Genomic DNA, 25,512 nt, shown 5'->3' with positions numbered 1-25,512 from the left:
TACAAATTAACAGAAAAAAATCTCAGTACTTTCCATTCCAGTCAATTTAAATATTTTTTTATTTTCAGTTTTGTTGATTTCAAAATGAGATTTCAATACATTGCAATACATGGGGTGTAAATAGTCTCCATCTAACACTGGGCATCAAAGCTATAATGATCAAATCTATAATGATACAGAGCAGATTATATGTGTGCATCTACATTTTAGAATTAATGCAGTTTGATGCCATTTTAACAGCCAGGAATCATGGAAGTTGCAGTTTTAGAAGATCACTTCTGGATGAGTGCCAAAAATCTATTAGGATCAAGATAGATAATGGGTAAAATGTTTTAGGCTGAGATATGGGAGGTAGGTGTATGCTGAGGTCAAATGGCTTCTTCTTGGTGTCAAGTAAGCCAAAGGGAGTGCATCCCAAATCTAAGTAAAACCACACTGCAATTTGCTCTCTCTGCTATTCTAAAGCAGTGGTTCCCAACCTGTGGTCCATGGACCACTAGTGCTCCCAAAGAACTGAAATATGATCCGCAGCCTCACCGTCGCTACACTATTGCAACGAGAGTGACTGGTCTTGCGAAACCCTCTTAGAGTACCGAGGCAAGGGAGATGTCGGGAGGGGAGAGGTTAACTACCCACGAAACGTGCGACGAAAAGTTTCCTGACTGCTGCTTCTCCTCCTTCTCCCTCCCCCTGAGCAGAGCCATTCCATGTGGCGCCTGGAAGTGGGGGTGCCTTGGTGTCTTCGTTTTTAGGCCTGTTCCTGGGGTTATTTGGGGTGCTGATTCAGAAAATTGCATTGGATAGATCACACCAGCTCTTGATTATTACATATGGTTTTCTGTGGGCGAGCAGATGGCGACTATGGGTTGGCATATGTTCTGTATCAGAAACTAGAGCTGATGTGGTCTGTCCAATGCAATTTTCTGAATCAGCAGCCCAAATAACCAAACCAAATCTAAAGTTGACCAAAAACTGATTTTTAACTTTGTAATGTTGGAGAGTGGTCCCTGGTCAAAAAACGGTTGGGAACCACTGCTTTAGAGGCTCTGTTCAAAAGCCGGTTGTACGGTTAATAATAAGCCAACACAAATACAGTAGAGTCTCACTTATCCAAGCTAAACGGGCCGGCAGAAGCTTGGATAAGCGAATATCTTAGATAATAAGGAGGGATTAAGGAGAAGCCTATTAAACATCAAATTAGGTTATGATTTTACAAATTAAGCACCAAAACATCATGTTATACAACAAATTTGACAGAAAAAGCAGTTCAATATGCAGTAATGTTATGTGGTAATTACTGTATTTATGAATTTACGCACCAAAATATCACAATATATTGAAAACATTGACTACAAAAATGCCTTGGATAATCCAGAACCTTGGATAAGCGAGTCTTGGATAAGTGAGACTCTACTGTATAGTCTTTTTTGCCGTTGAGCTTGGAAATGATTCTTTTGAAAAATTCTACAGAACATTCTTTCCAGCAGGAGAAAGAGAGTACATGTGTGAAATGAAGATGCACAGCTTTCTTAGATACTACTAAGGCCTGGATGGGTCCCCCACCCTGCCCCAGTCATAGTTCCAAATGAACAATATTAAGAGATATGTTTGGCTTCTCTGCCCCATCCTTCTGCTGTCACTGTTTTGATGGAGATTAAAATCCACAATCTAAAACAAATGCCTTGGATTCACAAATGTAGTGGTGGTGGTCATCCGGGCCACATCTGACATTATTCCAGTTCTTCTTTTCTCTTGTTCCTGTTATATGCATAACAACACAGGGCTCGTCACCCGGGCTGGGTTCGTCTTTTCTCCAGAATCTGAAACAGAGACATTTATGAAAAAAGGATGCAGGACTAAAATTTGATACTCAAAATAGACAATGGCTAGAGAGAGAGGGGTGCTGAAAGACCCAGAAAGAATTGCACGTTTGTGCTTGTAGGCTGAGATATATGGAAAATACAGCCACATTGTCATAATTATGCCCGTGTATGTCTCTCAATTTGACTGTCCTCTAAACCCACCTTGAAAGCTAAACAGACACATTAGCCAAAAAGATTGGATGCCCTAGTAAGAGGAATGATGAAAGATCTCCCTACTATAAGCTGCAGGGTAATTCAGCATTGCAACCAGAGTTACAGCACTTGCCATAAACATGCTGAATCAATATGAACTTATCTAGTCAACACTTGTGTGAGTTCCATTGATCAAATATGTCCACTTTCATTAGAACCAGTAACTAGATTTATAACTCAAAAAGTTGCATATAAATAATAAATATTGCTATGATCATTACTACTATCACTTACGTTCCTGTGGAGTTAACAGTAGTCTGATCTACCCATCGCCATTCACCTTTCTTCTCTTGCTCAGTGAGGCCGATAAAATAATTGGTGGTTTGACTCAGATTTTTTGTCTGATTTATCAGGAAGTCCTGTATGGAAATTTGAATCACTATTCAGATAAGTAAAATCTTAGAACATTCTTAAAAGGGGCGTGCCTCCCATAAAAACAGAATATTTGTGGGCATCTAGTACCAGTGCTAGACACTATGTGGTGTGCATTCAGGATTTACCTTGTCCCGTTTCGTGTTTCAGCTTTCAGCTGGGCCCTGTTCCGCTTTCGTCTGACATCCCGAAATCGGGAGGTCAGAAATTTGTTATGTTTTGTCTTTGAGCCAAAAGAAAACTGATATTTCGGCCCAAAGCACCCCGGCCTACAGGTGCAGGCTTTTGGCCTAGGCACCCAGGCCTCACAGGACCTACAGCCGAGTGCCAAGTAAGGAGCGCTCCTTACTCAGCAATTGGCTGCAGACTCTGCGAGGCCCGGGTGCAATACCAGCTCCCACCTGCCTTTAGTTTCGATTGCATTTTTGTTTCAGGGGAGCCTTTTTATTTCGTGCCATCAAAATATACCATACGAAATGAAACACAAATGAAACAAATGCAACAAATACCATGCACATCTCTACTAGGCACACTCTCCAGTGTCAAAGAAGAAACTAGAATAGACCATGTCACAATCCCCACATTTGCCATAATGCTCCCAAAATAAAATAGGCTACTCTGGCATATAGGTCAACAAAAGAGGTGCTCTTTATGAGAAGTCAATATATATCTGATACTGAGGACAAGAAGAAATTCCATTCTTTTTAAGCAAGCAGAGCTGTGGGTGGCGGAAGAGTCTTTCAACTTCCAGGACAGTTTGATCTGTTTTGAATCACCTGCTCAGCTTCTGCATTTATCACAACCAGGTCAGATTTCATCTCCATACACATCAGCCTACTGTTATTCCAGGTACCTCTTTGTGTAGAGAAATAATAGCAGCTGGATTGAAATGACTTCCAGCCTTCCTTACAACATGACAGCTTTTGTTCTGTAAGGGAGGAAAGAAATAAAGAGGAAAAACCAGAAGATTTTGTTTGCAAGTGGGACCTAATGATTTTTCTCTCCATGTCTATAACCTACTATTTTCTTAATCACATGCACACATGTACCGTGTTTCCCCGAAAATAAGGCAGTGTCTTATATTAATTTTTGCTCCCAAAGATGTGCTGGGTTTTTTTTTCAGGGGATGTCTTATTTTTCCATGAAGAAGAATTCACATTTATTGTTGAACAAAAATGAACATTTATTATATACTGTACAGTAGTTGTCATCACAAACCAATATAACCAAACAAACTGTAAATCCTATCAAGAATTTCTTGTTACTACCATTATTTCCATGTACAATTGGTATGTACATTTACCAATCCTGCATGCTCTGGTGTTCTGTTTGGCAGGCACTGGGCAAGCTTCCAAACAAAAACTTTGCTAGGTCTTACTTTCGGGGGAGGCCTTATATTTAGCAATTCAGCAAAACTTCTACTAGGTCTTATTTTTCGGGGATGTCTTATTTTCGGGAAAACAGGGTAGTAGTAAATTTTCAACATCAAGTCATCTTCTTGACAGTTGGCCAACAAGGAATGCACAAAAAATCAGAAGGTTACTTTGACCTACACCAAATATGAAAAATTACAAAATTATTTTGTTTTCTTTTTGGCAAGGAGCCGATTTTTGTAGAGCTCATGGATCTTTCCCAGTCAATGTTAAGCCTTTATTATCATCATCAACACCACGATCACCACCATGAGTTTCCTTGTGGAGAGAAAAAGCAAGGTATAAATAAACATAAGAAACATAATAATAATAATAATAATAATAATAATAATAATAATAATAATCCCCCCCCCCGCAGGTGCCACCTTGACGTGGGGGGGGGGGGCTTAGCCATTCCGAGGATGCTGAGGGCTGTGCTGGTGGTAGTGTAACTACCGGCAGGTCCAACCAAGCCAGAGAGGCCTCAGCGGAGGAATGCAACCAAGTGCACCTAACCCATTAGCATTATGGAGAATCAAACCAAAACGAAGTCTATACTGGCTCGGTCGTCGCCCAGGATAAAAAGGACCGCGGTGGATGCTGCTGATTCTGGACATCCATCGACAGGTGGGCTACGGAATCATCAAAACCCAAATGAACAGTCACAGAAGCGGCAGAAATATACAATGCCAGAAAACCGCACAGTCATGAAATGCTATTACAACTCTGAACCTGAAAAGCGCGGCTACCAAAAAAGGATGCATCAGCTATGGAAATAAGAGTACCCTGACTCACAGATAACAGAACCCCGACTGGCTGACCAACGAAGATTCATAATCAGAAACAAAGTGTTCAGTGAAGTTGAACTCGAAGAAATCCAGAAAATCTGCAAAGCAAATTACCATCAGACCTCAGCACAGACAGCAGCAGAGACTCCAGCAACACTTGGAATGGTGGAACAGATTGAACCAGAAGAAAGTATGGAGCTTTTGCAAGAATTTGATGAACCAGCACTTGAAACACCTGTTGAGCCACCAAGAACCTTGACAGCAAGACAACAAGAGCTCAAAAATAAGATCATGGCTCATGCTGCAGCAAATGCAATAAGACAGCGGCTCCCAACTCTAAAAACAGTGCCCAAGAGACACCTGGCGCCTCTCATGAAAGATGTGAATGCAGTACTCTCCACTGTCCAAATAACATCAATTGAACAAACAAGCCAGTATGCCTACAGTGCAGCAGTGATAGTAACAGAAGAGCTTGGGCTCCAACAACCAAGGCATCCCCAAAGAAAATCGACTGGAAAACCAAAGTGGAAGGTCAGGCTAGAGTTGAAAATCAAGAAACTTAGATCAGATGTAAGTAACCTGAAAAATATGAAAGAGAAGAAACTGAAGAATGACAAAATCAAGCAATACCTGATCAGAAAGTACTGGCTGAACACCAGAAAAATTGAAGAAGCCTTGGAAATTGTGAAAGAACAAATTACAGCAACAGCCAGAAAAATTGAAAGCTATGAAGCCAGAATCATCCTGTACAGACAAAATCAACTATTTCAATCAGACCAAAGACGGTTCTTCCAGAGCCTGAACCAAACAACGGGCACAGTAACCATAAAGCCAGAGAAAACTGCAACAACGAAGTTCTGGAAAGAGCTTTGGGAAAATAATAAGAACTACAACAAAAACGCTGGGTGGATAAAGGAGTTTGAAGGAAAATTCTCACAGAACAAAATGGAACAGATGGAAATAACAACTGAAATGATCAGCAAACGAGTGCAAAAAGTCAAGAACTGGACATCGCCTGGTAGTGATCAACTTCATGGATTTTGGCTCAAACATCTGATTAGTTTACATGGAAAAATGGCCCAACAATTCAATGAGTTGCTGCAGAAAGGAAGTATCAGTGAATGGCTAACAACTGGAAGAACTTACCTGATACAAAAGGATCCAGCAAAAGGAGCAGCACCAGGAAACTACAGGCCAGTAACGTGTCTGCCCACTATGTTTAAACTACTGACTGGCATCATAGCTGATAGAATTCAAGACTATCTTGAAGAAAAAAACATCTTGCCAGACGAACAGAAAGGCAACAAACGGAAAAGCTGGGGCACAAAAGACCAGTTATTGATTGACAAAATGATTCTGGAGAACTGTAAAAGCCGAAAAGCTAATCTTCACATGACGTGGATTGACTACAAAAAGGCCTTTGACTCACTCCCACACAACTGGATCATCAAGTGCCTGGACGCCATCGGGATTTGTAAAAACGTTGGCACCTTCATTGAAAACATGATGGAGCACTGGAAAACTGAACTGTTTGTTGGAAATGAAAGCTATGGACTTGTCAACATCAGGAGAGGAATTTTCCAGGGAGACTCATTGTCCCCTCTGCTTTTCATTATTGCCATGATCCCTCTGTCAACAATCTTACAAAAAACAAATCTCGGCTATCAAACATCTAAGAATTCTCACAAAATTTCGCATCTGATGTACATGGATGACCTGAAGCTGTATGGAAAAACGGAAACTGAAATCCAGTCTCTGACTAACACTGTCCGAATTTTTAGCACTGATATCAGCATGGAGTTTGGCTTGGACAAATGTTCGACAGTGGCATTGAAGAAGGGAAAAATCATTGAAAGTGAGGGCATAAATATGCCTAATGGCCAAACAATAAAGTGTCACCAGCCAGAGGCCTATAAATATCTGGGCATATTACAGCTGAACAACATCAAGCATGAACATGTGAAGACTGTGGTCAGTAAAGAATACACACAAAGGGTCAGAAAAATTCTCAAAAGCAAGCTCAATGGAGGCAACACCATCAAGGCCATAAACACCTGGGCCATACCTGTCATAAGATATACTGCTGGCATCATAAACTGGACACAGGCGGAACTGGACAATTTGGACAGAAAAACAAGAAAACTCATGACCATTCATCATTCACTGCACCCTCGCAGTGATGTTGACCGGCTATATCTGCCTAGAATATCAGGGGGCAGAGGACTCTTACAAGTAAAACAAGCAGTCAAAGAAGAAGAACATGCCCTGGCAGAATATGTAAAGCAAAGCAAAGAACCTGCTTTGATTGAAGTCAAAAATCAGAAACTCCTCAAAGCACAGCAGACAAAAAACCAGTACAAGAAAGCCACACTACAAACTAGAGCTGACAGCTGGCACAACAAGACATTGCATGGAAAGTTCCTTGACAAAATTGAAGGAAAAGCTGATAAGGAGAAGACCTGGCTCTGGCTCACGAATGGGATCCTGAAGAAGGAGACAGAAGGCCTGATCCTTGCAGCCCAGGAGCAAGCCATCAGAACAAATGCAATTAAGGCCAAGATCGAAAAATCAGCTGTTGACCCAAAATGCAGACTGTGCAAGGAAACCGACGAAACCATTGATCATATCCTCAGCTGCTGTAAGAAAATTGCACAGACAGACTACAAACAGAGGCACAGCTATGTGGCCCAAATGATTCATTGGAACTTATGCCTCAAGTACCACCTCCCAGCAGCAAAGAACTGGTGGGATCACAAACCTGCAAAAGTATTGGAAAATGAGCACGCAAAGATACTGTGGGACTTCCGAATCCAGACTGACAAAGTTCTGGAACACAACACACCAGACATCACAGTTGTGGAAAAGAAAAAGGTTTGGATCATTGATGTCGCCATCCCAGGTGACAGTCGCATTGACGAAAAACAACAGGAAAAACTCAGCCGCTATCAGGACCTCAAGATTGAACTTCAAAGACTCTGGCAGAAACCAGTGCAGGTGGTCCCAGTGGTGATGGGCACATTGGGTGCCGTGCCAAAAGATCTCAGCCGGCATTTGGAAACAATAGACATTGACAAAATTACGATCTGCCAGCTGCAAAAGGCCACCCTACTGGGATCTGCACGCATCATCCGAAAATACATCACACGGTCCTGGACACTTGAGAAGTGTTCGACTTGTGATTTTGTGATATGAAATTCAGCATATCTATCTTGTTTGCTGTGTCATAATAAAATAATAATAATAATAATAGTAATAATAATTATAATAATAATAATTATAACAACAACAACAACAACAACAACAACAACCGGGGGGGGGGGGAGCAATTTGAGAATGAGTTATTAACAGTGGATATTTTGCATATCTTATGGTCCTAGGGGCCTCACATCCATATTTTTTGTGACATACATATTTTAAAAATTACAGTCAGAATGTACATGGCTGTGACAATGGAGAGGGGAAAAGGCCACTCATAGATAGGAGTGGTGAGAACATAGAGTTAACTATGGAGTGAAGGAGCACAGAAAAGGGAGACAACTTTCATTCCAAACACCCCCATTCTTCTCAGTGTTCTTTCAACAATACAAACTATACACATTGGTATAAAAATGACTTTTTGTTCTGCAGATGAATGTAGCAAGAAATCTGTGAAAAAAATCCAAAGCATAATTACTACTTTCATAGATAAGTCAATATTTTATATGATTTTTAAAAAAATTATCAGCCACAAGAAAATTAACCTCAGATGACAGGATATTCTTGCATATTCTCATCAAATATATGCAATGAAGTTGGATGCTTAAGTTACCTTGAGTTCAGTGCAGATGACTCAAATCAATTCTGCCTCGAATATTACAACTACAGTGTTCCCTCACTACTTTGCGGTTCGCTTTTCGCGGATTGTCTGTTTTGCGGTTTTTAAATAAACTCTTTAAGAATACTATAAATCATACAAAATTACAATTTACAGCCTAAGGAAGAGAGGAAGGAGGAGCCGAAGGGAGAGAAAAGAAACCCAAGCGGCAACGGAAGGAGAAGGAGGCAATTTATCAACACATGATTGGTTGATAAAGACTTAAAATAGTGCACAACTACTAAAGTAATGTATAAATATTAAAATAAATATAGTGTCCCTACTTTGTGGATTTTCACTTATTGTGGGTGGTCCTGGAACGTAACCGCCATGATAAGTGAGGGAACAATGTATATATTTGCTATTTTTCATATCACTTCATATTATTATTATTATCATCTTTTTACCAATTTCTTAGTGATTACTTCCTCAGTACTTCAACTGTCTTTTCATTCTTTTATTTGTCTCTTTCATGAATGCTATGTTCTTTGAAAGCATGTTTAGACCACGTTAATGGCCTGTTAAGCTTCCTCTACATGAATAGGAATTCATTCTTTGAATACAGTAGAGTCTCACTTATTCAACATAAACGGGCCAGCAGAATGTTGGATAAGCAAATATGTTGGATAATAAGGAGGCATTAAGGAAAAGCCTATTAAACATCAAATTAGGTTATGATTTTACAAATGAAGCACCAAAACATCATATTAGACAACAAATTTGGCAGAAAAAGTAGTTCAATACACAGTAATGCTATGTAGTAATTACTGTATTTATGAATTCAGCACCAAAATATCACGATATATTGTAAACATGGACTACAAAAATGCATTGGATAATCCAGAACGTTGGATAAGCAAGTGTTGGATAAGTGAGACTCTACTGTAATAAGAATTATACGTCATGTGGGGAGGAACCTCAGGATTTTTAGAGATGTTTAGGTGGGGCATGGCCAAAAAAGGTTGGGAACCACTCTGACACCCCCCTCTCGACCACCCCCATGGGTCCCAAGATTCATACTCTGACTTTCCCCAAGATTGGGACTCAAGGCCACTTACATATTAAACCCACACAAAATCAATACTATATTAAAGTAGAAACAAGCTTTTAACCATATTTAAACAGTGCAAAACCTATATGGAGTTTGTTTCCAAGAGGCACCAAATTCATAGAGTGATCCATAGATAATGGTTTTTCACTTCTTTTAAAGTTATAACAATCAGCCAGGTACAAATGTGGCCCCCTGTTCCTTCCACCAGACTGTCCCTTAAGCTATTACTAACCTGTTTCCAGGAGACAGTGCAAACTTGTAGAATTTTGAGGTAGGCTCTTGAGGAGGGTCTTCATCTGCCATCCCTGGAGGGGCACTAGAAAAAAAGACAGCTACATAACATATCACCACGTACAGAGCTTCAATCGCCTTGCCTCTGTGCTGTCAACATATACATATATCCATTAATCTTATAAAAGCATTTTCCCCTGAAATATTTGTTAATCTCTCCTTCAGCAGATATATAGACATTTCCCCATCAAGCCATTGCAATCCCTGTGTACCTATATATAAGCATGTAACTATCTATATACATTAATTTTCCCCGCATATGTTTGCAGGTCTTTGCAAATCCTATCCAATATAGATATAATTATCTATATAAAGAGAGATGTCTAGATATAAATATAGATATATAGGGCTTGCAAATATAACAGGGTGGAAATGCACACACACATATATAGAGAAAGAGCTCTAGATAGATATAAACATAGATATATGGGTAGGGCATAAGAATAAAATTATTATTATTATTATACTTATTTACTACTTATTTAATACTTATTATTATACTATATTTACTGGGATAATTGTTTTATTGCTTTGTTACTGTTATTTGTTTGTTTTATCGGGCCTAGCCCTATGTAAGCTGCCCCGAGTCCCTTCAGAGATGGGGCGGGGTATAAAAATAAAGTTATTATTATTATTATTATTATTATTATTATTATTATTATTATTATTATTATTATTATTATTATTGGTACAGTCTCATCACCAAAAGGGCTCTTTTTATCAGACTAGGACTACTTGATGATACATCATGAAAAAGAGTATTTGCTGATGGTAGAGTCTAGGCAACCTGATACAGGTGAAGACTAGTACAGGTTGAGCATTTTAGAATAGTCATGTCCAGAAGGGGTGAGCAGAAGACATATCCACCAGTCGGTGATAATTCATTTCTGAGGGATGTGATTATTGCATAGGATGCTCAACTAAAAAAAGGTATTTCCCGCAACACAGGTAGGGCTAAACAGGGAAGCACACATGCACACCTCAGTGCCTTCAAGCCTTCAGATACATTATAGATCTGTGTTCAGTATGAAGCCCTTAAAAGAGACTTTGTCATGGACTGAATTTGAGATGGGAATTCAAACCCTGATGTTCAAACCACTACATCACAGTGGTTCTCAACATGTTTATATAGGAAAAGTTTGAACAAATGCATCTTTATGGTACAGAAGCAAGCTTTTCTCTCCTTCTAGAAGCTTTGAGAAATAAAAAAATCAAGCAACTGTAGCAAAATAGTTTCACCACATTTCACACACAAGTCGAAGGATCAGGGCAGGGGCCCTCTGGGATTGTCATAGGAAAGCTAGCGATCGCACTAGCTTACTTATTGAAATGCCATGTTGGGGTGGATACTGCAGTGCAGCATCTTGTTTCTACTAGCTTTATATTAATCCTCTCCATGTCCATTTCAAAACTTTCTAGGCCCAACTCATGTGTCCACAGCGCATTTGTATGATACAAAGGGCCACAAGCTTGAAAGCTCATTCAGTTGAACACATATGCAAAGAATGGGAAGAGGCCAATGACTGATTTCTAAGTAGGGGTGTGTGACTTGGCAAAAACTCGTGCCATTTTCGGTCTCGTTCCGTTTACCGGGAAGTTCCCAAAATCAGGAGGGGTTTTTGTTTTCGTTCAGATTCATTGGTGCCAATGGGAAAAATTTAGATTTGGTTCATTGGTGACAATCGGGAAAATTTAGAGGCTCATTTCTCTGTCATTTTTAGGCTTTACTTGTAGGCCACATTTACAACTGCCAAGTTTCAGAATGTTTCACCAATCACCAACTGATATGGGGAAAATTTTATTAGGTTTTTACCATAACATTTTTTTAAACCACAAGAGGACATTCGGGGAATTGAAGTCCCAAGTACACATCACAAATGGGGAGGAAAATGGACACAGTCAACCAGGCCCCGATTGGCTGAGAAAAGAAGTGAGAAACACACACAGAGAAATATATCAATTGCTATTGTGCCCTGGGAGGGAGCACAGAAGCTCCTTCAATGCCTGCGCCACACAAAGTGCTGCTGGGAAAGCGAGTTTCCATTTGCCTCAAGTGAACACTGGAGGGGGAGGCTTTGGGAAGGGATGGAGGAAGCTGCCATGAAAGAAAGAAGCAGAGGAACACCAGCTTGTCTGATTTGAGAGGCTGCCCTGCCAACATGCCGCCTCCACCTCAGGTGGAGTGCCGCTCAGCCCCATTAGCCTAAAAGATCCAGATGTTGTCATCTGTATCAGCTAAGGCTTTGGCTGCCCCTCCCCCAGCCAAACCCATTTTCATGGATTTGACAGCCGCATCCCCCAAATCCAGTACACCAAAACAATGTCATGCACACACCTATTTCTAAATATGCTTGCCTGAACAATCTTATATGTTTCTTTTCAGGTTTTCCTGCAAACATAGTTCAAAGTGTACTTGACATTGGGGAGGTGAAGGTTCACACATATCCCAGCCCTAGAATGGGCAAGAAGAGCCATGCTGGGGACCAAGAAGCCCACCTTTCAGTTATTGGAGATTAGGTATTAATTTATCCGTTAGTCTAGCATTAGGTCTGAGTCCTTCTTATACTATTTTAAAAAATCATGTATGCAGTTTTCCTGGATTTATTCTTTGCATGTCAGCCAACTCCCATTCTTCTGTACTCACCAAAGATGCAAACAAGAAGTGCAATGGACAGCAAGAGCAATATTCCTGACATCATCCATGGAAACCAGAAGGGGATTCTTTGGAATGGACTCAGAGATGTTTCGGTTTTTGATGATGCTGAACATTTAGAGACACCAACACCATGAATAATGGTTCACATCAGGCAAACGACAATCTGTTGCATTCATAAACCAAATGATTTAAATAATAGCACGATTATTATTTCTTTTCAAATAGTGTTGAGCAAGTACATCTTTGTATAATCAGGTTTTGTGCCCTGAAAATAGAAGCTGTGAAGCAATCCTATATGTTTTTGAGTTTTTAAAAACTAATTTTAAAGTATATTATGACATTTTAGACCTGTGATTATATTGATGTGTTGAAATCACTTTTTGAAATCTTAGAGAGACTGAAATTCCTTGAGTAATATGAAAGGAGGGATAAAGCAAAAATAGAGTAGGTCCATTGAATCAATGGTGTTGACATATAAATTCTTCTTAAAGTTATTTTTATTGTTAAATTATAAGTGTTATGTTGCAAATACTATAAAGGTAATTTCAACCTATTATATATATATCAGGAGTCCTCAAACTAAGGCCCGCAGGCTGGATGCGGTTCTCCAAGGTCTTTTACCCAGTCTTCACCCTAAACTTTAGATTTAGGTGTCCTAACTGTGAAACGACTTGACGGCACACAACAACAACAATGTAATTAGCTTGACTTGACAGCCAAAATCTGGACCACACTTCCCATTGAAATACTGGTAATTTTATGTTGTTTGAAATGGTTCTTCATTTTAAATATTGTATTGTTCTTTCATGATTTTTTGCACTACAAATGAGATATGTGCAGTGTGCTTAGGATTTTTTTTCAAACTATAATCTGGCCACCCAACAGTCTGAGACCTTCTGCTTAAAAAGTTTGAGGACCCCTGGTATATATCTTACATTACCTATAAAACCCTCCAAATTTTCCTCTTTCTTCACCCAGAAAATTACTAAAACCCAAAAAGATGTTTCAAAGAAAAATTGAAGTTGACTTCGCACTTTTCAACCAAAGACATTTTCAATGACAATACAGTTGTAATTTCCAATAATTCTTGGGGGAAAAAATATTTTCTTCCTTCTAGTCTGACACCCCATTACTATTACATTAATCTTCAAATCCTACAAGCATCTTCATATGTTGATGCTAGATTAATGTATAGATCATTCATTATAGATCATTCATTCTGTGAGACCAGTAAAAATAAGAATGGTTCTAATTCCAGGTTTTTTTTAAAAAAAAATCTTCTATTAAACCCTGAACCATCTTCTGGTATTATTTTTGCTTTATCACATGTCCACCACATATGGTTAAAGTATCTTGGTGTGCTTCATATTTCCAGCATAGGTTTTTTAGCATCTTTGTATACCTTACAGAGTTTGGTTGGAGTCAAGTACCATGCCTACACCGATTTATAGAAATTATCTAAGATCAAAGCTGTCTTTTAATCCTTTTGAACATCTCTCCAATTCTATATTATATCCAATATTTGCAGCCATTTAACCATGCATTCTTTTGTTGTTCATCTTCTAACTCATTTTCAGAGCAATTTGCACATTTTCCTAATAAGATAGACATCATCAGTATATAGGAGCCCCTGGTGGCACAATGGTTAAAGCCTTGTGCAGGCAGGACTGCTGAACGAAAGGTCAGCAGTTCGAATCCGGGGAGTTCCCCATGCGAGGACATGAGAGAAACCACCCACAGGATTATAATTTTTTTTCGTATCAGGAGCACAATGGTAACATCAAACATCCCGGCTTCCCCTGCGCAACGTCCTTGAAGACGGCCAATTCTCTCACACCAGAAACGACTCGCAGTTTCTCAAGTCGCTCCTGACACGAAATCAGTATATAAATTTATATGAAATTCAGATTTTTCTTTTTCAAACTTAAAAAATCTTTTGTCCATTTTATGCATTTCATAAAGTTGTTTATACCTATACCAATTAAAATCCATGCATTCTTCCAAGAATTTTTGTTGTTTTACATCTGTAGTTATTTCTTTTCAAAAAAATATGAAATCTATATAAATGGTTCTTCTTTATTTTGTTTTCTTGTCTAATATATGAAATGCCTCAGGTCAAAATCCACAACAGAATTTTACAGCATAATTTAGTTATATTTTTATCCCAAATTCTTTATTACAATATGATGATCAAACTCTTTGATTGTCTTCACTTTATCATACCACAGATGTCCATGCCATCTGAATCTGAGATCATGGCATTCTAACTGTATAATTAGATTGTTGTATGTCTTTCGGGCTCTGTGGCCATGTTCCAGAAGTATTATCTCCTGACGTTTTGCCCACATCTATGGCAGGCATCCTCAGAGGTTGTGACTGTTTAATTGTGTCATGTTGACATATAAACTCTGTGCTCTAGTCTGAATTCACAGCAGGATTTAGACCAGTGGTTCTCAACCTGTAGTCCATGGACTACCAGTGGCCCCCAAGAACTAAAATATGGTACGCGGCTTCACCATTACTGCACCGTTGCAACAAGAGTGACTGGTCTTGCGAAACCCTCTTATGGTGCTGAGGCAACAGGGATGTTGGGTGGGGAGAGGCTGACTACCCACCAAAGGGGCGACAACAAGCCTTCTGACTGATGCTTCTCCTCCTCTTTTCTCCCCCTGAGCAGAGCTGTTCCATGTGGTGCCTGGAAGCCTTGGTGTCTTTGTTTTTATGCTTGTTCCTGAGGTTATTTGGGGGTGCTGATTCAGAAAATTGCATTGGATAGACCACATCAGCTCTAGATTATTAAATATGGTTTTCTGTAAGTGAACAGATGGCGACTACTGGATGGCATATGTTCTGTATCAGAAACTTGAGCTGATGTGGTCTATCCAATGCAATTGTCTGAATCAGCACCCCAAATAACCAAACCAAATCTAAAGTTGACCAAAAACAGATTCGTAAGCGTTTTGGTACTAATGCTGGAGATCCCTGATCAAAGTGGTCCCTGGTCAAAAAAAGGTTGGGAGCCCCTATTTTAGACCATGGTGTCTAAATGTTGGCAAATTGATATCTTACTTGCATCATGAAGATAAGAAATGTGTGCATAACTTCATACTATCTCTCTTTTTAGTTATCCTCCTATGCAATATCAGCTTGTTGGGCTACATGCAAATACACTGGAACCACTGCACTTTCTGTTGCTGTAAACCTAGCCTTCTTGCCCTGAAGCACTGGCTTTCCTAAAGAGGAAGCCACATACATATTTGGGACAGAGATGAGTTAGTGATAGTAATTTAGTGCTGGGCTTGGTGGATCTTCAGCCTTTCAGAGATTGATAAACCACTCCTCCAGATATATTTGACCATTGGTCAAGATGGCTAGGGCTGATGGAAAAAGGAACATTTGGAGGAACTGAGGCATAAGTTAGTGAAAGAGTTACCTTACCCCAGGGCAGAGCGCATGACTGAGAGCCAATGCAAATCTATTACTACAAATCATTATGAGTCACATGGAGGAAAGGTCCAAGTTTGGACATTCCTGCTCAGTGAATCCTGTAATACATGAACTCCTCGTGATTTTGAATCATTATTGGAAGCGACAGAAAAACAATCACTAGCAGCTTTGTTGTGAGGATTACTAAGTGTCTACAGACAGTTATGCATATCTTTTCTGACCTCTCTTCCCGTAACTAATTCTCTTGTGTCTTGATAGAGAATACCTAAATCACTTTTCTTTAGCAGCAAATGCCAGGATATTCTGTATTAAATCAAACAGTGCATTTGAAATTTTGGTGGCAAAGTGCATTAAAGCGCTGAGCTGCTGAACTTGCAGATTGAAAGGTCCCAGGTTCAAATCCCAGGAGCGGCTTGAGCGTCTGCTGTTAGCTCCAGCTCCTGCCAACCTAGCAGTTCGAAAACATGCAAATGTGATTAGATCAATAGGTACAGCTCCGGTGGGAAGGTAACGGCGCTCCATGCAGTCATGCCGGCCACGTGACCTTGGAGGTGTCTACGGACAACGCCGACTCTTAGGCTTAGAAATGGAGATGAGCACCAACCCCCAGAGTCAGACATGACTGGACTTAACGTCAGGGGAAACCTTTACCTTTACTTTAAGTCATAACTTTTGCCTTACTGAACAACTGTCATCAGACACAAGATTTTCTCTCCTGAGTAAGCCCACCTCTAGGATCTTCTGAGATCTGTCCATAGAAATGTAGTTTACATGTCAGAGATAGGCATGTATAATTGCACAAAGAAAAGGTAACTTATCAGAGATTGCTAAGTGAAGACATCCATTTCTGGAGCTCTGTAGTTTATTTCTTAGGTTTTAAAATTTCACCTAGATGTTAAAGAAAGGAGTTACATGTCAATGGCAGAAAGATTTGCTTTTTTCTTTCTCAGTACTGTTTCTGTGTTAAGACGTCTCTAACATATGAAAAAAAATTAAATTAAACTGTATCAAAGGGTTCTGCCTCTTTCAAAGATAAAGTCCTCTTCTCATAGCAAGACTCCCAGGTATTTTGGTGTGCTGCAGTGCTCTGAGCAGAGACATCACTCTGGCAATGAAGATCCGCATAGTCAAAGCAATGGTATTCCCCATAGTAACCTATGGATGTGAGAGCTGGACCATAAGGAAGGCGGAGCGAAGGAAGATAGATGCTTTTGAACTCTGTTGCTGGAGGAAAATCCTGAGAGTGCCTTGGACCACAAGAAGATCCAACCAGACCATCCTCCAGGAAATAATGCCTGGCTGCTCACTGGAGGGATGGATATTAGAGGCAAAGCTGAAGTATTTTGGCCACATCATGAGGAGACAGGAAAGCTTGGAAAAGATCACGATGCTGGGGGAAATGGAAGGAAAAAGGAAGAGAGGCCGACCAAGGGCAAGATGGATGACCGGTATCCTTGAAGTGACTGGTTTGACCTTGAAGGAACTGGGGGCGGTGATGGCCGACAGGGAGCTCTGGCGTGGACTGGTCCATGAGGTCATGAAGAGTCGGAGATGACTAAACGACTGAGCAGCAGCAGCAGTGCTCCAGTGGGATTCCTTCCCAGGTAATATCATTTGAAAACTGACTGGCACAACCTGGGGATCACAACCAAATACAAGTGAAGACGTCTGCTGCTGAATATGCATGCCCAGTGTGGATTACATCTCACCATGCTAAAACAGTGGATGCATATGAGGCATGCCATATTATAATAGACTGAAGAAATTATACACGACTGAAGAAATTATACTGTTTAGCCAGTATATTTAGTCGGGAAGTATCAGCCTGTAATGAAAGGACCAAAGCAGTGACATCTCTGACCCATTCTCTGTTCAGCCAGCATGCCAACGCCTTAAATCAAGAAACAGCTTCCTAATATGTGCAGAGATACTCTCAGGAAGACCTCAGAAAGTGAGAGTCCAAAAGTGGCAGGCGATAACTCGGAACCTCAATCCCTGGCTGATACCAAATGAGAGACTTCCCCCTGGGCACACAGAAGACTGGGCACCTTGGAAGGCACTGAACAGACTGCACTCTGTCACCACGAAATGCAGACCCAACCTTAAGAAATGGAGCTACAAAGTGGAGTCCACAACATGCGAGTGCAGAGAAGAGCAAACCACAGACCACCTACTACAATGTAGCCTTAGCCACATGCACAATGGAGGACCTTCTCACAGCGACACCAGAGGCACACCAAGTGGCCAGCTTCTGGTCAAAGGAAATCTAGTATAATGTCAAGTTTTTAACTTTGTGGTTTTTTAAATACATTATAACTTTACCCTCAATTTGCTTCTGACATGATAAATTAATAGCAAGACTGGATAGATGTCTTCTGAAAATCAGTCCCTGGAAACAGTGTTTGTTAGGATGCAAGGAAACAATGTGAATCTTGCAAGTGACTTTTCTATAGCTCCCAGGAAAGCAACCAACTGGCCAGGTTCAGGATGAAGGAGTCTTGGCTTAATTTTATTATAACAATTTTTTTTAAAATGCATCCAAATTCACAGTTGGTGATACATAGTCTCACTTATCCAACATAAACGGGCTGGCAGAATGTTGGATTAGCGAAAATATTGGATAATAAGGAGGGATTAAGGAAATGCCTATTAAACATCAAATTACATTATGATTTTACAAATTAAGCACCAAAACATCATGTTTTACAACAAATCAACAGAAAAAGCAGTTCAATATACGGTAATGTTATGTAGTAATTACTGCATTTACGAATTTAGCACCAAAACATCACAATGTATTGAAAACATTGACTACAAAAACATTGACTACTTAAAAATTGACGACAAATAAAGATAGAATTACATAAAATGAACTTGCAGTAACAACATTGTCGGATGTTAAATCTGTAAAAAGTTCAGTTTTTGCTGCCTAGAAAAACAGCTGTGGATCCGGACGGGAGGCAGATTGCATTGGATAATCCAGAACGTTGGGTAAGTAAAGGTTGGATAAGCAAGACTCTACTGTATCAACAAAAATCTTTTCTTGTCTAGGCTTCCAAGTACAACAACTACATAAAAGTCAGACAGCAGTGAGCTTCCACCAGGCCCGGGCCAACACGGGAAGCCGACCACACCCCCGCATTGGGCACCATGTTCCTGGGGGCGCTATCGAGCCCCCGGGAGGCGGGGCCAGATCTGGCCCCGCCTCCCGCACCCTGGCCCCGCCTCCCACGGCATGGGGGGGAGGGCACAAAAAATTTTTTTGCGTACCCTTTTTAATATCCTTGGGCTGGTTCTGGCTTTCACCCATGTTAAATTTCCATAGTAAGAGGATCTATACCCACTGGATTTTTGTCTGCTAGGCACCTTTTCATTCATTCATCCTTTCAGAAAATAGGAACGTTAGGATTTCCTTACACCTGATCTTTTTTAAAGCAAAATAATAAAGAAAATAAACCAATAATCTTATTTCCTACTCCTGACCAAAGCTTTCCATTCTTCGGGTCCCTATACACTTAACCATCCACTCCACCAAATCCCCATCCTCACCTTTTGGGTCTGCAGGTGGAGGTGTTTTATTAAACTTCACTTCAGCATACGTGATTTCTGATGCCATCTGGATTCAGAAGGAGTCTTGCCAAAACTGCAGTTTGGGTCTGTAGAGTTGAAGTAAATTAGTTTCCAACTCTTCAGCAAGTTCTCTGCTTTCAACATTCATTCAGGCAGGAAAGGCAGAAACATTTGGAAGCCAGGAAAGCTTGAATCTCTTGCTGTCTCTTAATTAAGAGGGGTTCATAACTATGTATTTAACAAAAGAGGAACTTCATAATGGAAAGGGAAGTGTTGTTCTTCTTTTCCTTCACAGTCATGCATACATAGGCCACAGCTATGTCCCAAAAAGTTTTCTTCTTTTTGCTCCACCCTCCTCTATTTAGCTGCCCTTGTGGTCCTTTCGAGTTCTATGATTCTATATTTCTATTCTATGACTTTTTCTATATTTTACTGTTAAAACCTGGAACTGAAATAGGTTTAATTGGCTGTATGCAAGATATTCAATACTGTACTATGTTGGAGACATTTTTATTGTGATATAAAAATAAATCAAATGGATCTTACATTTAAGTAAGTGTGCAAAAGATATGTATTACATGTGTTGTTAACTTTTAGAGTGCCAGTTGCCAGAGTTAGGATCTATGCTTATGCGGGCCGCTGTGGCAAAATGGGTTAAACCCTTGTGCTGCTGAACTGCTGACCTGGGGTTGGCTGAACTGCTGACCTGAAAGTTGGCAGTTCAAATCTGCAAGATGGGGAGAGCTCCCATCTGTCAGTCCTAGCTCCTGCCAACCTAGCAGTTTGAAAACATGCAAATGTGATTAGATAAAAAGGTACCGCTTTGGTGGGAAGCTTTGGTGGGAGGGCTTTGGTTGGAGCCTCGGTGGTGAAGTGCATTAAAGCACTGAGCTGGAGGCCGAAAGGTCCCAGGTTCAATCCCCGGGAACGGCGTGAGCGGCCGCTGTTAGCTCCAGCTCCTGCCAACCTAGCAGTTCGAAAACATGCCAATGTGAGTAGATCACTAGGTACCACTCCGTCGGGAAGGTAACGGCGCTCCATGCAGTCATGCCAGCCACATGACCTTGGAGGTGTCTACGGACAACGCTGGCTCTTCGGCTTAGAAATGGAGATGAGCACCAACCCCCAGAGTCAGACATGACTGGACTTAACGTCAGGGGAAACCTTTACCTTTACCCTTGGTGGGAAAAGACAAAGAGAAGCTCCAAGCAATCTTGCCAACACTCAACCAGGAGGTGGCAATGCAGGCTCCTTGGCTTGAAAATGGAGAAAAGAACCTCCCCAGAGCCAGAGATGACCTCCTAAAGCCGGAAATGAAAGGAGAAGCCTTGCCTTTGTTTGTGTTTGTGTGTCTCATTGTATGTGATTGTACAGGCATTGAAAGTTCGCCTGTGTATGTAAATGCTGTAATCTGCTCTGAGTCCCCTAGGAGAGGGTGGAAAATAAGTAAAGTGTATTATTATTATTATTATTATTATTATTATTATTATTATTATTATTATTATTATTATTATCAACACAACGACGTTGTATGGCACAGCAAACAAGATAGATATGCTGGATTTCGTTTCGCAAAACCACAAGTCGAACACTTCCCAAGTGTCTAGGACTGTGTGATGTATTTTCTGATGATGTGTGCAGATCCCAGTAGGGTGGCCTTTTGCAGTTGGCAGATGGTGATTTTGTCAATGTCTATTGTTTCCAAATGCCGGCTGAGATCTTTTGGCACAGCAAACAAGATAGATATGCTGGATTTCATATCACAAAATCACAAGTCGAACACTTCCCAAGTGTCTAGAACTGTGTGATGTATTTTCGGATGATGCACGCAGATCCCAGTAGGGTGGCCTTTTGCAGTTGGCAGATCGTAATTTTGTCAATGTCTATTGTTTCCAAATGCCGGCTGAGATCTTTTGGCATGGCACCCAGTGTGCCCATCACCACCAGGACCACCTGCACTGGTTTCTGCCACAGTCTTTGAAGTTCAATTTTGAGGTCCTGATAGCGGCTGAGTTTTTCCTGTTGTTTTTCATCAATGCGACTGTCACCTGGGATGGCAACATCAATGATCCAAACCTTTTTCTTTTCCACAACTGTGTGTTGTGTTCCAGAACTTTGTAAGTCTGGATTCGGAAGTCCCACAGTATCTTTGTGTGTTCATTTTCCAATACCTTTGCAGGTTTGTGATCCCACCAGTTCTTTACTGCTGGCAGTTGGTATTTGAGGCATAAGTTCCAATGAATCATTTGGGCCACATAGTTGTGCCTCTGTTTGTAGTCTGTCTGTGCGATTTTCTTACAGCAGCTGAGGATATGATTAATGGTTTCGTCAGCTTCCTTGCACAGTCTGCATTTTGGGTCATCAGCTGATTTTTCGATCTTGGCCTTAATTGCATTTGTTCTGATGGCTTTCTCCTGGGCTGCAAGGATCAGGCCTTCTGTCTCCTTCTTCAGGGTCCAGCTGTCAGCTCTAGTTTGTAGTGCGGTTTTCTTGTACTGGTTTGTTTATTATTATTATTATTATTATTATTATTATTATTATTATTATTATTATTATTATTATGCCAGGCTTGTCCAACCTGTGGCCCATGGGCCGTAATAATAATAATAAAGCATGAGCTTTGTAGACAACAAAGGGATGGAATAATCAAAGTGTGTTATGTCTGCAAATATCACTATAATTGCAAACAGTTTAGCCAGAATAAATTATAAGCTGTTAAAATTGACTAATAAAATAAAGAGCAAGAAGACCCAGGATGCTTCAAAACAGGAGTTAAACCCGCACTGAAGCGAGCTTAAGTCACCACAAGCCCCCAAAATCCAGACTTTCCCACAAAGGGTAGCTACATGCCATCCCAATTATTATCAGGATGGCATGCAGCCACCCTGAAGCCCCTCAAAAGAACCCTTCCTGGTGTGAGAAAATTTACTCACCAGGAGATGGGGGAGGAGGACTGTTATGTAAGTCTTCTAGGTAAGTCTTCTTTACTTTTTAGGGGTACATGGGGGGGGGGGGGCTGGGGGGCACTTGTTGCAGTACAATCTAAACCTGAGGCTGATGGTTTCAATTATGGTTTAGAGATAATTGTGGGATTTCCTGTGAGATTTCCTGGGACACAAACTGATTGAAATTCAAGTCAGAAAAAGTATGGTTCTCTCTGGGAAAAACCTGACTCAGAAACTACAAAGGACCAAGATCAGTCAGAGAAGCCAGAAATTGCAACTTTAGATAAGGAGTTGGGTGATACGGAAGACTCCCAGCAGGCCCGTAGCGGGGGGGGGGGGGGCTTGGGGGGCTTCAGCACCCACCCACCCCCCCACCGACCCCCCATCCCCTCTAGAATCCTGGGAGTTGTAATTTGAGAAGGTACCAGCACTTTTTGGTAGAGGAGGCTAAAGATTTTGAGAAACTACACTATTCCATAGCATTGAGCCATGGCAGTTAAAGTGGTGCCAAACTGCATTAATTCCACAATGCAAATATACAATAAGTCATCAACCCAAATGGACACTGTACTCAAACAATCAGACGAAGACAAAGATTTGGAAAGGCAATCATGACGAAACTTCTGTTATTTCTCAAGTGTAAAAGGCACATCATTAAATACCAAAGTCAAAATCATCCATGATATAGTGCTTCAGATTTCTATGTATAGATGTGAATACTGAACAGTTAAGAAAGTTAACAGGAAGGAAATCAATTTCATTGAAATATGGTGCTGGAGAAATATCGTCCATGGTTACCATGGACTGCTAAAAATACAAAGGAATGGGTCTTAGAATACAGCCTAAATTCCTGCAAGATTGAGCAGGACAGTGGCCCTTGGAGGGCTGGCATTCAAAGGATCACCATAAACTGAATGTGACTGGAAACAATAACAGCCCTAGGAGCTTCTATATTGGGAATGCAGTAGAATCTCACTTATCCAACATTCTGGATTATCCAACGCATTTTTGTAGTCAATGTTTTCAATACATTGTGATATTTTAGTGCTAAATTCGTAATACAGTAATTACTACATAGAATTAATGTGTAATGAACTACTTTTTCTGTCAATTTTGTTGTACAACATGATGTTTTGGTGCTTAATTTGTAAAATCATAACCTATTTTGATATTTAATAGGCTTTTTCTTAATCTCTCCTTATTATCCAACATGTTCGCTTATCCAACATTCTGCCGGCCCATTTATGTTGGATAAGTGAGACTCTACTGTACATCTGACATTAGGACATACCTAGACAAGGAAAGGAAGGTACAGAGATAGTGGCAAGAAGTTTCATAAAACTGCATCACATATATTATGGAGGCATCTGCTTCCCCCAGTGCACCCTATTTACATAAGCTTCTGGGAACAGAGATCAGGAAGGGAGGGGGTGCCGTGGCTCGACAACAGTATGGCTCAATGCTATGGGGTTATGGGAGTTGTACATACAAAATTGTCTGCTGCCTGCTATGGTTTACTGACTCATCTTTCTTTGAAATGTAGTGCAAAGAAGGAACTGAGAACTTCAGCATTTCTATCACTGGAAATGATGTCACAGCCATCACACAAAACTTAGTTCCCACAATGTGATGCAAGGTTTTTTGTTTTTTTTTCCATGTCAGGAGCAACTTGAGAAACTGCAAGTCACTTCTGATGTGATAGAATTGGCTGTCTGCAAGGACGTTGCCCAGGGGACGCCCGGATGTTTTATCATCCTATGAGAGGCTTCTCTCATGTCACCACATGAGAAACTGGAACTGAGAGACGGGGATTCACCCTGCTCCTCAGATTCAAACCGCTGACCTTTCGTTCAGCAATTCTGCAGGCACAAGGTTTTAACCCATTGTGCTACCGAGGGCTCCTATGTGATGCAAGTAATATACTTTCTTGCTGATTCTAGGAGGGAAAAAATTGTTCAACAGTATAGTATATAGCTTTAAAGAATCCTCTTTGTCCCAGCTCCTCACAGCATGTGAGGCCGGGCTGTGGCACAGGCTGGTAAACAGGTGCTGTAATAAATCACTCTGACCATGAGGTCATGAATTCGAGGCCAGCCCATGGCGGGGTGGGCACCCATCAATTAAAAATAAAATATAGTCCCTGCTCGTTGCTGACCTAGCAACCCGAAAGATAGTTGTATCTATCAAGTAGGAAATAAGGTACCACTTTAAAAAGTGGGGAGGCAAGTTTAACTAATTTACAACGTTGGAATGAGGAAGTGAGGAAGTGCCATCAGAGTGGATGATGAAGAAGCTGCTCCCCCCTGTGGCCAGAATCGAACATCCCCTCAGGAGAAGGTTAAATTGCCTCTGCATCTGTCTGTCTGTTGTCTCTGTCTCGGTTCAATGTGTTTATAGGCATTGAATGTTTGCCCTATATGTACATAATGTGATTTGCCATGAGTTCCCTTCTGGGTGAGAAGGGCGGAATATAAATACTGTAAATAAAATAAATAATAAAATAAATAAATGTTCAATCCAGAGTCATTCAAAGGCTGTTTGTTTGCTTGTTTAAAAGATGTGTGTGTTTTCCTGTGAGAGCGTAACATGGCTGGCTCATCATAGAGATCTTCTCCCTTTCCCCAACTCCTAATAGCAAAGTTACTTTATCATCCTGCCTTGAGTATGATGACAGCTGGAGATCAGAAAAATAAAAGTAAATAGGGATATTTTGCAATAGACAAAATGTTTGGGGCACAGATTAGTGGAAAGTAAGCCCATTGCTATGTCTGGGATCTTGGAGTACAGTCATCCCGCCACATCCACTCATGTTCGGAAGTCCCACAGTACCTTTGCGTGTTCATTTTCCAATACTTTTGCAGGTTTGTGATCCCACCAGTTCTTTATTGCTGGGAGGTGGTACTTGAGGCATAAGTTCCAATTGAACTTATTATTGTTGTTGTTGTTTGTGGGCAGACAGAATCCCCCAAAGGAACTATGTGGCACAGAAGCACAGATGGGGATAAAGTATTGCAGCATATTGCTTCATGCTGTAGGAAAACTTCTGCTTTCA

General features: G+C 40.6%; 1 protein-coding gene across 1 annotated transcript; it reads right to left on the bottom strand.

Annotated features, from left to right (window-relative positions):
- Nucleotides 1-41: 41 nt before the first annotated feature.
- LOC103279661 (C-type lectin domain family 4 member A) lies at nt 42-20,324 on the bottom strand. Its single transcript, XM_008115906.3, has 6 exons — nt 19,495-20,324; nt 12,487-12,603; nt 9,784-9,867; nt 3,224-3,375; nt 2,310-2,434; nt 42-1,820 (listed from the first exon to the last, which is right to left on the bottom strand). Exons 1-6 carry the CDS (start codon nt 19,559-19,561, stop codon nt 1,655-1,657), a joined length of 711 nt encoding a protein of 236 aa, XP_008114113.1. The 5' UTR covers nt 19,562-20,324; the 3' UTR covers nt 42-1,654.
- Between the last annotated feature and the right edge of the window lie 5,188 nt (nt 20,325-25,512).

Source organism: Anolis carolinensis, chromosome 5 (genome assembly GCF_035594765.1).
Source record: "Anolis carolinensis isolate JA03-04 chromosome 5, rAnoCar3.1.pri, whole genome shotgun sequence".
NCBI lineage: Eukaryota > Metazoa > Chordata > Lepidosauria > Squamata > Dactyloidae > Anolis > Anolis carolinensis.
The sequence above is the reverse complement of the archived record's forward strand: the minus strand, read 5'-3'. Positions and strand labels throughout refer to the sequence as shown.